Source organism: Anolis sagrei, chromosome 11 (genome assembly GCF_037176765.1).
Source record: "Anolis sagrei isolate rAnoSag1 chromosome 11, rAnoSag1.mat, whole genome shotgun sequence".
In the NCBI taxonomy this organism is placed as follows: Eukaryota; Metazoa; Chordata; class Lepidosauria; order Squamata; family Dactyloidae; genus Anolis; species Anolis sagrei.
Window position 1 is genome coordinate 2,963,004 of NC_090031.1, and position 15,533 is coordinate 2,978,536.

At 38.4% G+C, this 15,533-nt stretch overlaps 1 protein-coding gene across 1 annotated transcript in view; it reads right to left on the bottom strand.

Moving 5' to 3' along the window:
* Positions 1 to 996: 996 nt before the first annotated feature.
* ASS1 (argininosuccinate synthase 1) overlaps positions 997 to 15,533 on the bottom strand; it is a 55,990-nt gene continuing 41,453 nt past the window's right edge. The window contains exons 12-15 of the mRNA XM_067471781.1: positions 13,911 to 14,042; positions 9,677 to 9,833; positions 4,571 to 4,636; positions 997 to 1,467 (exon numbers count right to left, since the gene is read on the bottom strand). Of these exons, the coding sequence (XP_067327882.1) occupies positions 1,416 to 1,467; positions 4,571 to 4,636; positions 9,677 to 9,833; positions 13,911 to 14,042 (407 nt within the window). The 3' untranslated portion in view covers positions 997 to 1,415. The remainder of the gene's footprint in view (positions 1,468 to 4,570; positions 4,637 to 9,676; positions 9,834 to 13,910; positions 14,043 to 15,533) is intronic.

Below are 15,533 nucleotides of genomic sequence, written 5' to 3' on the forward strand. Positions count from 1 at the left end.
CTACCTACCTACCCATCCTTCCTATCTATCCATCCCTCCATCCATCTATCCTTCCTTCCTTCCTTCCTTCCTTCCTATCTATCTATCTATCCTTCCTATCCATCCACCCATCCATCTAGCCTTCCTATCTAGCCTTCCTTCCTATTACCTACCTACCCATCCTTCCTATCTATCTATTGATCGATCTATCTATCTATCTATCTATCTATCCATCCATTCATCCATTCATCTATCCTTCCTATCTTTCTTTCTATCCATCCTTCCTATCTATCCATCCATCCATCCAGCCTGCCTGCCTTCCATCCTACCTACCTACCTACCAACCCATCCTATCTATCTATCTATCTATCTATCCACCCATCCACTCACCCTTCCTCCCTCCCTTCCTTTCCATCCATCCGCCCATCCGTTGACCCCTATCTATCTATCCATTTAATCCTGTTTACATAAGTCTCCAAAGAAAGAGATCTATCTGTCTGTCTGTCTGTCTGTCCGTCCGTCCGTCCGTCCGTCCGTCCGTCCGTCCGTCCGTCCGTCCGTCCGTCCATCCATCCATCCATCTATCTATCTATCTATCTTCCTTCCTATCGACTGATCCATCCAGCCATCCTTATCGATCTATCTATCCTATCGATCTATCTCTTTCTCTGGAGATTGCTAAGCAGAGGCTGGATGGCCCTCTGTCGGGAAGGATTGGAAGGGGGTTGGGCTGGATGGCCCTTGGGAGTCCCTTCCAACTCTAAGGATTCTACAATTCTGTGGTTCGTAGAAGAGGGTGCAAGCTATTCGTGGAAAAGAATAGACAACTTTGGAGAGGATGCAGCCGGCATTTGGAAGGTTCTCCAGGGAAACCCTACGGTATGATTCCTAATACCATAATAATAATAATAATAATAATAATAATAATAATAATTCCAACCAGAGAGCATTTGCAACTACAGGAAAATAAACTTACAAGCCAGTCATGAAAGAAAAACCGCACGCGAAAGCCAGCCCTCGTGGTATGCTTTTAATGGGGATCACTAAAAGGGTGGAATTGTTTGCTATTTCTCATTATTTCGCCCCATTTCCGAGGTTTGGGTCCCATCCAACCCAATTCTTCCTCGAGACAACAAAAAAGAGAGAAAGGGAGGAATAAACAGCGTGTCCTTCGGAGGCACTTAAACCCCGGCACAAACTACAAAGGCGCTCGTTCGGCCGGGAACAACGGCATGACGAAGAAGGACATCAAAGGCCCGATGGAGTAAAAAGTAATGCATTTAGAAATCTATCATTCATGCCAATGCAAAGGAATGCATCTCTCTCCCAGCCATTTCTGGATTTTTTTTTGCATTAATTAATTAATTAATATTAAAATTATTATTATTATAAAATTAAAATGAGGGGGAAGTGTCTAAAGACGCACGAGGATGGCATCAATTCTGTGCCGCGTTGATCTTGCTTTGGAGCCGATGGTATTCCTTCAATCTGGAAAAATCGGGAGAAAAATGCAATAATTATTAATGTGTTTTTTAATATTGTATTTTACCCAATAGAAAAGAATGCATCTCTTCAAGCCATTGCTATTATTATTATTATTATTATTATTATTATTATTAAGCCATCCTCGGACTTTTGAAGTCTTGAAGGAGAAAAATAAGGTTTGCCTCTCTGCTTGAGCAGTGATGGTATGATCGTCAGCATAGATGAAACTCTCTGTCCCTTCTGGCAGTGGCTGATCATTTGTGTAAATGTTAAACATGGATGGAGTAAGCTGGCTCTCCCTGTAATAGGCAGTAGGAGCACCTCAAGCTTCAGAGAGCCTCTGTTCAACCATCTCAAAGCTCCCTGCGTGAGTGGTGATAGCATGATCGTCAGCATAGATGAAACTCTCTGTCCTTTCTGGCAGTGGCTGGCCATTTGTGTAAATGTTAAACATGAATGGAGTAAGCTGGTTTTCCCTGTAATAGGCAGTAAGAGCACCTCAAGCTTCAGAGAGCTTCTGTTCAACCATTTCTAAAGCTCCCTGCTTGGGTGGTGATGGCACGATCGTCAGCATAGATGAAACTCTCTGTCCCTCCTGGCAGTGGCTGTTCATTTGTGTAAATGTTAAACCTTGATGGAGCAACCTGGTTGTTCTTGTAATAGGCAGTAAGAGCACCTCAAGCTTCAGAGAGCTTCTATTCAACCATTTCAAAGCTCGCTGCTTGGGTGGTGATGGCACAATCGTCAGCATAGATGAAACTTTCTGTCCCTTCTGGCAGTGGCTGATCATTTGTGTGAATGTTAAACATGGACAGAGTAAGCTGGCTTTCCCTGTAATAGGCAGTAAGAGTGCCTAAAGCTTCAGAGAGCTTCTGTTCGACCATCTTAAAGCTCCCTGCTTGGGCGGTGATGGCACGACCGTCAGCACGGATGAAATTCTCTGTCCCTTCTGGCAGTTGGCTGGTCATTTGTGTAAATGTTAAACATGGATGGAGTAAGCTGGCTTTCCCTGTCATAGGCAGTAAGAGCACCTCAAGCTTCGGAGAGCTTCTATTCAACCATCTCAAAGTTCCCTGCTTGGGTGGTGATGGCACGATCGTCAGCATAGATGAAATTCTCTGTCCCTCCTGGCAGTGGCTGGTCATTTGTGTAAATGTTAAACATGGATGGAGTAAGCTGGCTTTCCCTGTCATAGGCAGTAAGAGCACCTAAACCTTCAGAGAGCTTCTGTTCAACCATCTCAAAGCTCCCTGCTTGGGTGGTGATAGCACGATCATCAGCATAGATGAAACTCTCTGTCCTTTCTGGCAGTGGCTGGCCATATGTGTAAATGTAAAAGCACCTAAATCTTTGGAGAGCTTCTGTTCAGCCATTTCAAAACTCCCTGATTGGGTGGTGATGGTGAGATCGTCAGCATAGATGAAACTGTCTGTCCCTTCTGGCAGTGGCTGGTCATTTGGGAAAATGTTTAATCGCCAGCTGCAGTAAATCTTGCCAACCGAAATGTTGATAGTTCGAAGCCCAGATCAGGGTGAGCTCTTTTACAGCTTCAATTTGGGTATGTTTATGGCTCCAATTCAGATACATTAACAATAATAATAATAATAATGCCCCATTATTATTGTTGTTGTTGTTGTTTTGTGGTGGTTGTTGTTATTAAACTGAATATAATAGGAAAATATGGACTTTCCTTGGATCTTGCAATTATTATCTATAATTAATTAATTAATAATTTTAACAATAATTATTATTACTGTCCCATTATTATTATTATTATTATTATTATTGTTGTTGTTGTTGTTATTATTAAAATGAAAATAATAATAATTCGATCTGCAAAACCAAAGGAAGGAAAATATGGACTTTCCTTGGATCTTGCAATTATTATATATTATTAATTAATTAATAATTTCAATAATAATCATTATTACTGCCCCATTATTATTATTCTTGTTGTTATTAAAATAATAATAATAATAATAATTCGATCTGCAAAACCAAAGGAAAGAAAATATGGACTTTCCTTGGATCTTGCAATTATTATCTATTATTAATTAATCAACAATTTCAATAATAGCTATTAATGCCCTATTATTATTATTTGATCTGCAAAACCAGGGAGGAAAATATGGAATTTCTTTGGATCTTGTAATTACCTATTATTAATTAATTAATAATTTCAATAATAATCATTATTAATGCCCCATTATTATTATTAAAATGAAAATAATAATAATAATAATAATTCAATCTACAAAACCAAAGGAAGGAAATATGGATCTTGGGAAGGGAATTATTATCTATTATTACTTAATTAATAATTTCAATAATAATCATTATTACTGCCCCATTATTATTATTATTATTATTATTACTAAAATGAATATAATAATAATAATAATAATAATAATAATAATAATGCAATCTACAAAACCCAGGGAGGAAAATATGGACTATTATTATTATTATTATTATTAAAATGAATATAATAATAATAATAATAATAATAATTGGAATAATTGGAATAATTGGAATAATTGGAATGGGAAATAAAGCTTGCAATTATTATCTATTAATTAATTAATTTAATAACAATCAATATTAATGCCCTATTATTATTATTAAAATGAATATTAAAAATAATATTTCGGCCTGCAAAACCAAGGAGAAAAAAAAACCCTGCCTTTCCCCTCCTTGGATCTTGGGAAGGGAAAGAAAGCTTGCAATTACGACCCCGACAATGGGCATTTCATCTGCATTTTCGACGTCTCCCCGTCCTCCAAACACCTGACGGTGGTGTAATTAATCCCTCAGAAAGGCATAAAACGGTGTGCATTAGGGCTCCGAACAAAGCGGTTAACAGGCGGCTCAAGGGGAGGAAGGGGGCGGAAGGGGCCCATTAAGTAAATGTGTCATATTTCCCTTTCTTACCCCCCCCCCCCCCCCCCCACATACGCTTTCAATAGGGAGGTGACAGGTAAATAATGAAAACCAGGCAGATGGATGGATGGATGGAAGGAAGGGTGGATGGAAGCAAGGCAACTCCTTGATCTGAAAGGGGACCCCAAAGGCCATCCAGGCTGACCCCGTTTGTGCAGGGACCAACCTCAAGGCGTTGATGTTGATGAACCCAGTGGCATCCGACGGCTGGTAATCCCCTTGGACGTCCATGCTGCAAGGAAGGAAGGAAGGAAGGAAGGAAGGAAGAAGTTGAGAGACTGTAAACAATCCTCGGTTTTTTAAGGGGGCACCCTGAGGTCATCTAGTCCTAACCCCATTCCGCCTGATGCAGGAGATTGCCGGCTCATGAAAAACCCCTTTTAGAATACACATCCAGAGAAGGAGACCCCAACCCTTTATAAAGATGTATACACACACACACACACACACATATATGTATGCATACACACATATATACACACATCATATATAGTAAAGGTAAAGGTAGTCCCCTGACATTAAGTCCAGTCATGTCTGACTCTGGGGTGTGGTGCTCATCTCCATTTCTAAGCCGAAGAGCCAGCGTTGTCCGTAGACACCTCCAAGGTCATGTGGCCGGCATGACTGCATGGAGCGCCGTAACATCATTCATATATATATATATATATATATATATATATGCATAAGCATACATGCAACACACACATCATATATATGCATAAACATACATATATATATACACACAGGCCATATATATATGTGTGTGTGTGTGTGTGTATATATATATATATATGCATAAACATGCATACACACATATATGGATACTATTTTGCACTTTTGGGGTGATACAGAATAAAAGTTATTATTTCTCTCACAAATGTATATGTGGTGTGCATGTGTGTGTGTGTCTCTCTCTCTATATACGCACACACATATATACATACATATATATATATACACACACACACAAATATGCACACCACATATACATATATGAGAGAAGGAAATAACTTTTATTTCACTCACATACACACACCATATACCATATACACGTACACACACATATCACACACAGATGTACCAGATATACTCACCCACTCACTACACACACCATTTTCATACAAACATGTACCATATATACACACCCACTCACTATATATATATACACACACACACATTTTATAGATGCATACATACCTTATATATGTATACACACATTTTATACGTACCATATAAACACCAGATATATACCATATATATATATACACATACACATGCACATACACAGATACCATGTGTATATGTGTATGTGTGTATATGCATGTATGTATAGGTAGGTGTGTCTGTGTATATATGTATATGGAAAAGAAAAGTTAGGATTCCCTTTCATATGCGCATGTATACACAGACATACATACACACACATATATATATTTGTCTGTGTATACATGTGCATATGAAAGGGAATCCTAACTTTTTTTCTCCATATACATATATATACACTTCCTCATATATATTCTTTCATATATATATATATATATATATATATTCATATACATATGTATTCTTTCTCATATAAATATATATAAATATTTATATATGTATTCTTCGGGATATATATATATATATATATATATATATATTCTTTCATATATATATAAATATTCTTTCATATATATATGTATATATATATGCACACACTTCCTCATATATATTCTTTTGTATGTATGTATATATATATTCTTCCGCATTTATATATATATATTCTTTCATACACATATATACATACACACACATATATTCTTTCATATACATACGTGTGTGTCTATGTGTGTAAGAATATATATATATATATATGAATATATACATATACATATATATATATATATATAGATAGATAGATAGATAGATATGAAAGAAAATCCTAACTTTTCTCCTCCATCACCCAAAAGTGCGAAATACTATTTTCCGTTTCCTTCCTTAATTTATTAAAAAGGATTTGGGGAGAAGATGGGGACGATGGGTCGGCGGTGGGAGGGAGGGAGGAAAAGAAAGAAAGAAAAGAAAGCAAAGCAAAGCGAAGAAAAGCAAGAAAGCGCCGGCCAGCCCTCGGGTTGCTTTTTATTCCTGCTCATCCGTGTGGCGGCGACCTGCTCTATAATTATGTTACTTTCTACCGACTGTGCGGCGGAGGCACTTTTTGGCGCCGCGCGATCGGCGCACCTCTCGCGCCGTCACTCAAAGCCCCTTTCGAAACATAGGAAAATCAAAGGGGAAAAAAGGGAAAAGAATGAGAAAAATAGAGGAAATGGATGGAGGCACACCGGGCGGATAAGTGCCCCGCTCTCCCCCCGTCTCTCTCTCTCTGCGCAAAATGCGCCACCGCGCTTTCTTTTTATTTCTATTTTCCTTTTGACATTATTCGTTTCAAAGAGCGTAATGACGGGTTGGGGAGGGATGATTAGGCCGCAAAGGGAAAAGGAGGATAATTTGACGCTCCTTCGACCGATCGCAAGTCAAATCCAAGCGAGGATAGCCTGGCGTTTATTCCAAGAGATCGGAAATAAAATAAAGTAAATAGAAGGGATCGCTTGGCATTTATTCCGAGGGATCTAAACCGATTCGGATACGTTTACGGCTCTGATTCAGATGTATTTAGGGATACGTTTACGCCTCCAATTCGGATACGTTTACGGTTCCAGTTCGGACACATTTACAGCTACGTTTACGGCTCTGATTCAGATATATTTAGAGCTATGTTTACGCCTCTGATTCGGATACGTTTACGGTTCCAGTTCGGACACGTTTACGGTTCCAGTTCGGACACGTTTACGGTTCCAGTTCGGACACGTTTACGGTTCCAGTTCGGACACATTTACAGCTCCGATTCTGATATGTTTATGGCTATGTTTACAGCTCTGATTCAGATACATTTAGGACTCAGATTCGGATACTTTTATGGCTCTGATTCGGATACACTTACGAATCCGATTCAGATACATTTACATCTCTGATTCCGATATGTTTATGGCTCTGATTCTATGTTTACAGCTCTGATTCAGATATGTTTAGGGCTCCGATTCGGATACTTTTAGAGCTCCATTTCGGATACATGTATGGCTTCACTTCGGATACTTATGGCTCTGATTTGGATACATTTACGGCTTTGATTCCAATACACTTACAGCTCCAATTTGGATATATTTACAGCTCTGATTCGGATATCTTTAAGGCTCCGATTCGGATACATTTACAGCTCCAATTCGGAAACATTTATGTTTACAGCTCTGATTCGGATGTGTTTAGGGCTCCAATTTGGATGCTTTTATGGCTCTGATTCGGATACATTTACAGGTTCCGATTTGGATACATTTACAGTTCCGATTCAGATATGCTTATGGCTCTGATTACTATGCAATTATGGCTCTGATTCAGATATATTTATGCCTCTGTTTACAGCTCTGATTTAGATACATTTTGGACTTTGATCTGGATACTTTTTACAGCTCCGATTCAGATATGTTTAGGGCTCCGATTCGGATACATTTATGGCTATGTTTACAGCTCCGATTCAGATATGTTTATGGCTCTGATTCGGATACATTTATGGCTATGTTTACAGCTCTGATTCAGATATGTTTAGGGCTCCGATTCGGATACTTTTCCGGCTCTGATTCCACTATACTTATGGCTCTGATTCGGATACACTTACAGCTCCAAATTCAGATATCTTTAAGGCTCTAGATACACTTATAGCTCCGATCTGGATACATTTACAGCTCCGATTCTGATATGTTTATGGCTATGTTTACAGCTCTGATTCAGATACATTTAGGGCTCAGATTCAGATACTTTTATGTCTCCGATTCGGATACACTTACTGATCCGATTCAGATACATTTACAGCTCCGATTCAGATATGTTTATGGCTCTTATTTGGATACTTTTAGGGCTCCAATTTGGATACATTTACGGCTTTGCTTCGGATATATTTACAGTTCCAATTCGGATACATTTATGTTTACAGCTCCGATTCGGATGCTTTTAGGGTTCCGATTTGGATACGTTTCCAGCTTTGATTCGGATATGCCTATGGCTCTGATTTGGATACAATTACGGCTTTGATTCGGATATATTTATGCCTGTGTTTACAGCTCTGATTTAGATACGTTTAGGACTTCGATCTGGATACTTTTACGGCTCTGATTCGGATACATTTATGGATATGTTTACGGCTCTGATTCGGGTACGTTTACATCTCTGATTCAGATACATTTGCAGCTTCAATTCAGATATACAGTATTTAAGGATCAGATTCAGATATGTTTACGGTTCTAATTTGCATACATTTGTGGCTCCGGTTCGGACATGTTTACAACTTTGATTCAGATACATTTGCGGCTTTAATTCAGATATGTTTAGGGCTTTGATTCAGATAGATTTATGGCTTTGGTTTGGAGACGTTTATGGCTCCGATTCGGATATGCTTATGGTTCTGATTCAAATCAGATTCGAATACATTTATGTTTCTGATTCGGATTAATTTATGATACATTTACAGCTTTGGCTGGGCTTTAACACAGCAGGTTAACCACCAACTGTAGTAAATCTTGCCAAGCGAAAGGTTGACAGTTCAAAACCTGGGTCAGGCTGAGCTCCTGGCCTTCAGCCCTGCTTCTGCCTACCTAGCAGTTTTGAAAACAGCAATGTGAGTAGATAAATAGGTACAGCTTAAGCTGGGATAAAGACCTGGAAGACCAAGATTGCGTGTCTGAGGGAACAGCTGGGCTAGACAGAGATATCAGGCTCGATCTTAGGAAGGAAAACATCAAGCTCAGGAAATCAAGGAGGCTTCGTGAGTAGGAAGCACAGAGAAAAAATCACAAGTCAGAAAGCCAAGGTCAAAGAAATGATTTCATGTTTTGCAGCCCTTAAAGCAGGGAGTGCGTTTCTGGGCTAGACAGAGATATCAGGCTCGATCTTAGGAAGGAAAACATCAAGCTCAGGAAATCAAGGAGGCTTCGTGAGTAGGAAGCAAAGAGAAAAATTCACAAGCCAGAAAGCCAAGGTCAAAGAAATGATTTCATGTTTTGCAGCCCTTAAAGTAGGGAGTGCGTCTTTGGGAATTCAGATCAGGCAACACTGCGAAGCGGTGAAGATATCTCGTCCTGGTTCTCGTCTAAGCTCTTGGGAGTTTTGGTTATGGAATTTTCTGGATTCATGTTCATGTTTTGATTCTTGTTTTTCAGATCTGAAGAGGGAGAGGTGTTACCTGACCAGCTCCTGGTTGTACAAGGAAACGGCAGAGTCCCTTCCCAGGATGGAGGCCTGGCCCTTGAAGACGCTCACGCGGACCCTCCCTTCCACCGTTTCCTGGGACTGCGCCAGGCAGCGCCGGACAAATTCGCACTCAGGGCTGAACCAGAACCCTAGGCAGAGAACGGAGGGACAACGGCTTGCAAACACCAACGGCCACAGATATATACATGCAGTCCAAATGGGCTCAGGCATGGGTTGCATGTCCCAACACTATTGCCACAAGACCATAGGGAGAAATGTAGATCTAAACTGGTTTAAATATGGGCGAGATGTAATGATGCTATTGCAACAGGGCTCTAGATATCAATATATGTACACTGATGCTACTGCAATAGGGATCAAGATATCAATGCTATTGCAATAAGGCTCTATATATCAATATATGGACACTTATGCTATTGCAATAAGGCTCTAGATATCAATACAGGTGCACTGATGCTGTTGCAATAAGGTTCTAGATATCAATATAGGTACACTGAAGCTATTGCAATAGGGCTCTAGATATCAATATATGTACACTGATGCAACTGCAATAGGAATCAAGATATCAATGCTATTGCAACGAGGCTCTAGATATCAATATATGGCAACTGATAATATTCCAATAAGGCTCTAGATATCAATATATATGCAATGATGCTATTGCAATAAAGCTCTAGATATCAATATATGGACATTGATGCTACTGCAATAAGGCTCTAGATATCAATATATATGCACTGATGCTATTGCAATAAGGCTCTAGATATCAATATATATGCACTGATGCTATTGCAATAAGGCTCTAGATATCAATATATATGCACTGATGCTATTGCAATAAGGCTCTAGATATCAATATATATGCACTGATGCTATTGCAATAAGGCTCTAGATATCAATATATATGCACTGATGCTATTGCAATAAGGCTCTAGATATCAATATAGGTGCACTGATGGTATTTCAAAAAGGCTCTAGATATCAATATAGGTGCACTGATGGTATTCAAATAAGGGTCTAGATATCAATATATGGACACCTATGCTATTGCAATAAGGCTCTAGATATCAATAAAGGTGCACCAATGCTATTGCAATAGGGCTCAAGATATCAATATATGTGCACTGATGCCATTACAATAAGGCTCTAGATATCAACATATCTGCACTGATGCTATTGCAATAAGGCTCTAGATATCAATATATGGACACTGATGCTACTGCAAAAAGGCTCTATATATCAATATATGTATACTGATGCTATTGCAATTTTTTTTGTCGTCTTTACATATCAATATATGGACATTGATGCTATTGCAATAGGGATCTAGATATCAATAGAGCCCTATTGCAATATATATTGATATATAGAGCACTATTGCAATAGCATTGATGCCATTGCAATAGTGCTCTAGATATCAATATATGTGCACTGATGCTATTGCAATAAGGCTCTAGATATCAACATATCTGCACTGATGCTATTGCAATAAGGCTCTAGATATCAATATATATGCACTGATGCTATTGCAATAAGGCTCTAGATATCAATATATATGCACTGATGCTATTGCAATAAGGCTCTAGATATCAATATATATGCACTGATGCTATTGCAATAAGGCTCTAGATATCAATATATATGCACTGATGCTATTGCAATAAGGCTCTAGATATCAATATATGTGCACTGATGCTATTGCAATAAGGCTCTAGATATCAACATATCTGCACTGATGCTATTGCAATAAGGCTCTAGATATCAATATATATGCACTGATGCTATTGCAATAAGGCTCTAGATATCAATATATATGCACTGATGCTATTGCAATAAGGCTCTAGATATCAATATATATGCACTGATGCTATTGCAATAAGGCTCTAGATATCAATATATATGCACTGATGCTATTGCAATAAGGCTCTAGATATCAATATATGTGCACTGATGCTATTGCAATAAGGCTCTAGATATCAACATATCTGCACTGATGCTATTGCAATAAGGCTCTAGATATCAATATATATGCACTGATGCTATTGCAATAAGGCTCTAGATATCAATATATATGCACTGATGCTATTGCAATAAGGCTCTAGATATCAATATATATGCACTGATGCTATTGCAATAAGGCTCTAGATATCAATATATATGCACTGATGCTATTGCAATAAGGCTCTAGATATCAATATATATGCACTGATGCTATTGCAATAAGGCTCTAGATATCAATATATATGCACTGATGCTATTGCAATAAGGCTCTAGATATCAATATAGGTGCACTGATGGTATTTCAAAAAGGCTCTAGATATCAATATAGGTGCACTGATGGTATTCAAATAAGGGTCTAGATATCAATATATGGACACCTATGCTATTGCAATAAGGCTCTAGATATCAATAAAGGTGCACCAATGCTATTGCAATAGGGCTCAAGATATCAATATATGTGCACTGATGCCATTACAATAAGGCTCTAGATATCAACATATCTGCACTGATGCTATTGCAATAAGGCTCTAGATATCAATATATGGACACTGATGCTACTGCAAAAAGGCTCTATATATCAATATATGTATACTGATGCTATTGCAATTTTTTTTGTCGTCTTTACATATCAATATATGGACATTGATGCTATTGCAATAGGGATCTAGATATCAATAGAGCCCTATTGCAATATATATTGATATATAGAGCACTATTGCAATAGCATTGATGCCATTGCAATAGTGCTCTAGATATCAATATATGTGCACTGATGCTATTGCAATAAGGCTCTAGATATCAATATATATAAATTGAGGCCATTGCAATAGGGCACTAGATATTAGTTATTATTTCTACTGCTGTTGTTATTGTTGTTATTATTAATATTATTATTAGTTATTATTATTACTGTTGTTATTATTATTAATATCGTTATTAGTTATTATTATTTCTGTTGTTATTGTTATTATTAATATTATTATTAGTTATTATTACTGTTGTTATTGTTATTATTATTAGTTATTATTATTACTGTTGTTATTATTGTTATTATTAATATTATTATTAGTTATTATTTCTATTGCTGTTGTTATTGTTATTATTACTAATATTATTATTAGTTATTATTATTATTACTGTTGTTATTGTAATTATTAATATTATGCTTAGTTATTATTACTACTGCTGTTTTTATTATAATTATTAATATTGTTATTAGTTATTATTACTGTTGTTGTTATTGTTGTAATTATTAATATTATGCTTCGTTATTATTACTACTGCTGTTGTTATTGTAATTATTAATATTATTATTAGTTATTATTACTGTTGTTATTGTTGTAATTATTAATATTATGCTTAGTTATTATTACTACTGCTGTTGTTATTGTAATTAATATTATGCTAAGTTACTATTATTATTGCTGTTGTTATTCTTGTTATTAATATTATTAGTTATTATTATTACTGTTGTTATTCTTGCTATTATTAATATTATTATTTTTTATTATTACTGTTCTTGTTATTATTAATATTATTATTATTATTTATTATTACTGTTGTTACTGTTGCTATTATTAATATTATTATTAGTTATTACTGTTGTTCTTGTTATTATTAATACTATTATTCATTATTATTATTACTGTTGTTCTTCTTATTATTAATGTTATTATTAGTTATTATTATTACTGTTGTTCCTGTTATTATTAATATTATTATTAGTTATTATTATTACTGTTGTTCCTGTTATTATTAATATTATTATTAGTTATTATTATTACTGTTGTTCTTATTATTAATATTATTATTAGTTATTATTACTACTGCTGTTGTTATTGTTGTAATTATTAATATTGTTATGAGTTATTATTATTAGTTGTTATTATTAATATTATTATTAGTTATTATTGTTATTATTATTAATATTATTATTTGTTATTATTGTTACTGTTATTGTTATTGTTGCTATTATTAATATTATTATTGGTTATTATTATTAATGTTCTTGTTATTTTTATCTTGTTATTCTGGTCACCACAAGGTGAGTCCTCTCTGGGTCTTCTGTGGGTCCTCCAGCACAACCTGATGACCTTCTTGGCCCACGCCATAGGGACCTCTGAGGCCTTGCACATGATGCGAAGCAGAGACTGGCACTCAGGGCTTTGCACCCGCGACAGGAGATTCGAACCCAGGCCGCTCACCATTGTAGACCATGTGGGCGAACTTCCTGGCCAGGCCTTGCTTGACCTTGCGCACTTCCCGGTCCAAGGCGAGGACCTCGAGGTCGAGGTGGGCTTGGTGCAGGAGGGTCCCGCCCGGCGTCTCGTAGATCCCTGCCAACGCCAGGAAGGGAAGAAAGGAGCGACAAGAGCTGTCAAGGAGCGAACAAACGACAGGCCGGCAGGCGGGCGCAGGGAGAAAGGTATAATGATGCGGCTGACGGAAGGCTCAGCTTGCGGCCGAAGGCGGCTGTCATTATCGCCCCGCTGGGCCCTGCCACTGGCGGGACACTGGGCCGCCCCGTGCCGAGAAAATGGCTAGATTCCCGCTCGGTGGAGAGGCCCTCCAGCCAGGCCAAATGACAGGGTAGCCCCTCCGCTCAAGGCCCACCAAAGACCCGGGCATGCAATTACCGGGAGAGAGGACGCCTCCAACCGGGTGGAAGACATCCCCCTCCTCCACCACCCCACTCAGGAAAGGAGGAAGGGTGGAAAGAGGAAGAAAGGAGAGGGAGGGGAAGAATGGAAGGAGGAAGAGTGGAAGTGGGATGAGTGAGAAAGGAGAGGGAGCAGAAAGGGAAAGGGGTAGAAAGAGTGGAAGAGGGAAGAGAGGAAGGAGGAGGAAGAGTGAGAAAGGAGAGGGAGGGGAAGAGGGAAGAGTGGAAGGAGGAAGAGTGGAAGGAGAAAGAGTGAGAAAGGAGAGTGAGAAAGGAGAGGAACGGAAAGGGAACACGTGGAAGGAGGAAAAGGTAGAATGAGTGGAAGAGGAAAGTGTGGCAGGAGGAATAGTGGAAGAGAGCAAGGAGGAAGAGTGAGAAAGGAGAGGGAGCAGAACGGGGAAGAGGTAGAAAGAGTGGAAGAGGAAAACGTGAATGGAGGAAGAGTGGAAGAGGGAAGAGTGGAAGAGGGAAGAGAGGAAGGAGGAAGAGTGAGAAAGGAGAGGAAACAGAAAGAGAACATGTGGAAGGAGGAAAGAGTAGAAGAGAGAAGAGAGGAAGGAGGAGGAAGAGTGAGAAAGGAGAGGGAGTGGAAGAGGAAAGACTGGAAGGAGAAAGAGTGGAAGAGGGACGAGTGAGAAAGGAGAAGGAGCAGAAAGGGAAAGAGGTAAGAGTGGAAGAAGAAAGTGTGGAAGGAGAAAAAATGGAAGAGGGAAGAGAGGAAGGAGGAGGAAGGAGAAAGGAGAGGAATGGAAAGGAAACGGTAGAATGAGTGCAAGAGGAAAGCGTGGAAGAAGAGAGGAAGGAGTGAGAAAGGAGAGGGAGTGGAAGAGCGAAGAGTGGAAGGAGGAAGAGTGAGAAAGGAGGGGGAGCAGAAAGGGAAAGAGGTTGAAAGAGTGGAAGAGGAAAGTGTGAATGGAGGAGGAAAAGTGAGAAAGGAGAGGGAGTGAAAGAGGGAAGAGTGGAAAGAGAAAGAGTGGAAGAGGGAAGAGGAAGGAGAAAGAGTGGAAGAGGGAAGAGAGGAAGGAGAAAGAGTGGAAGAGGGACGAGTGAGAAAGGAGGGGGAGCAGAAAGGGAAAGAAGTAGGAGTGGAAGAAGAAAGTGTGGAAAGAGAAAGAATGGAAGAGGGAAGAGAGGAAGGGGGGAGAAGGAGAAAGGAGAGGAACGG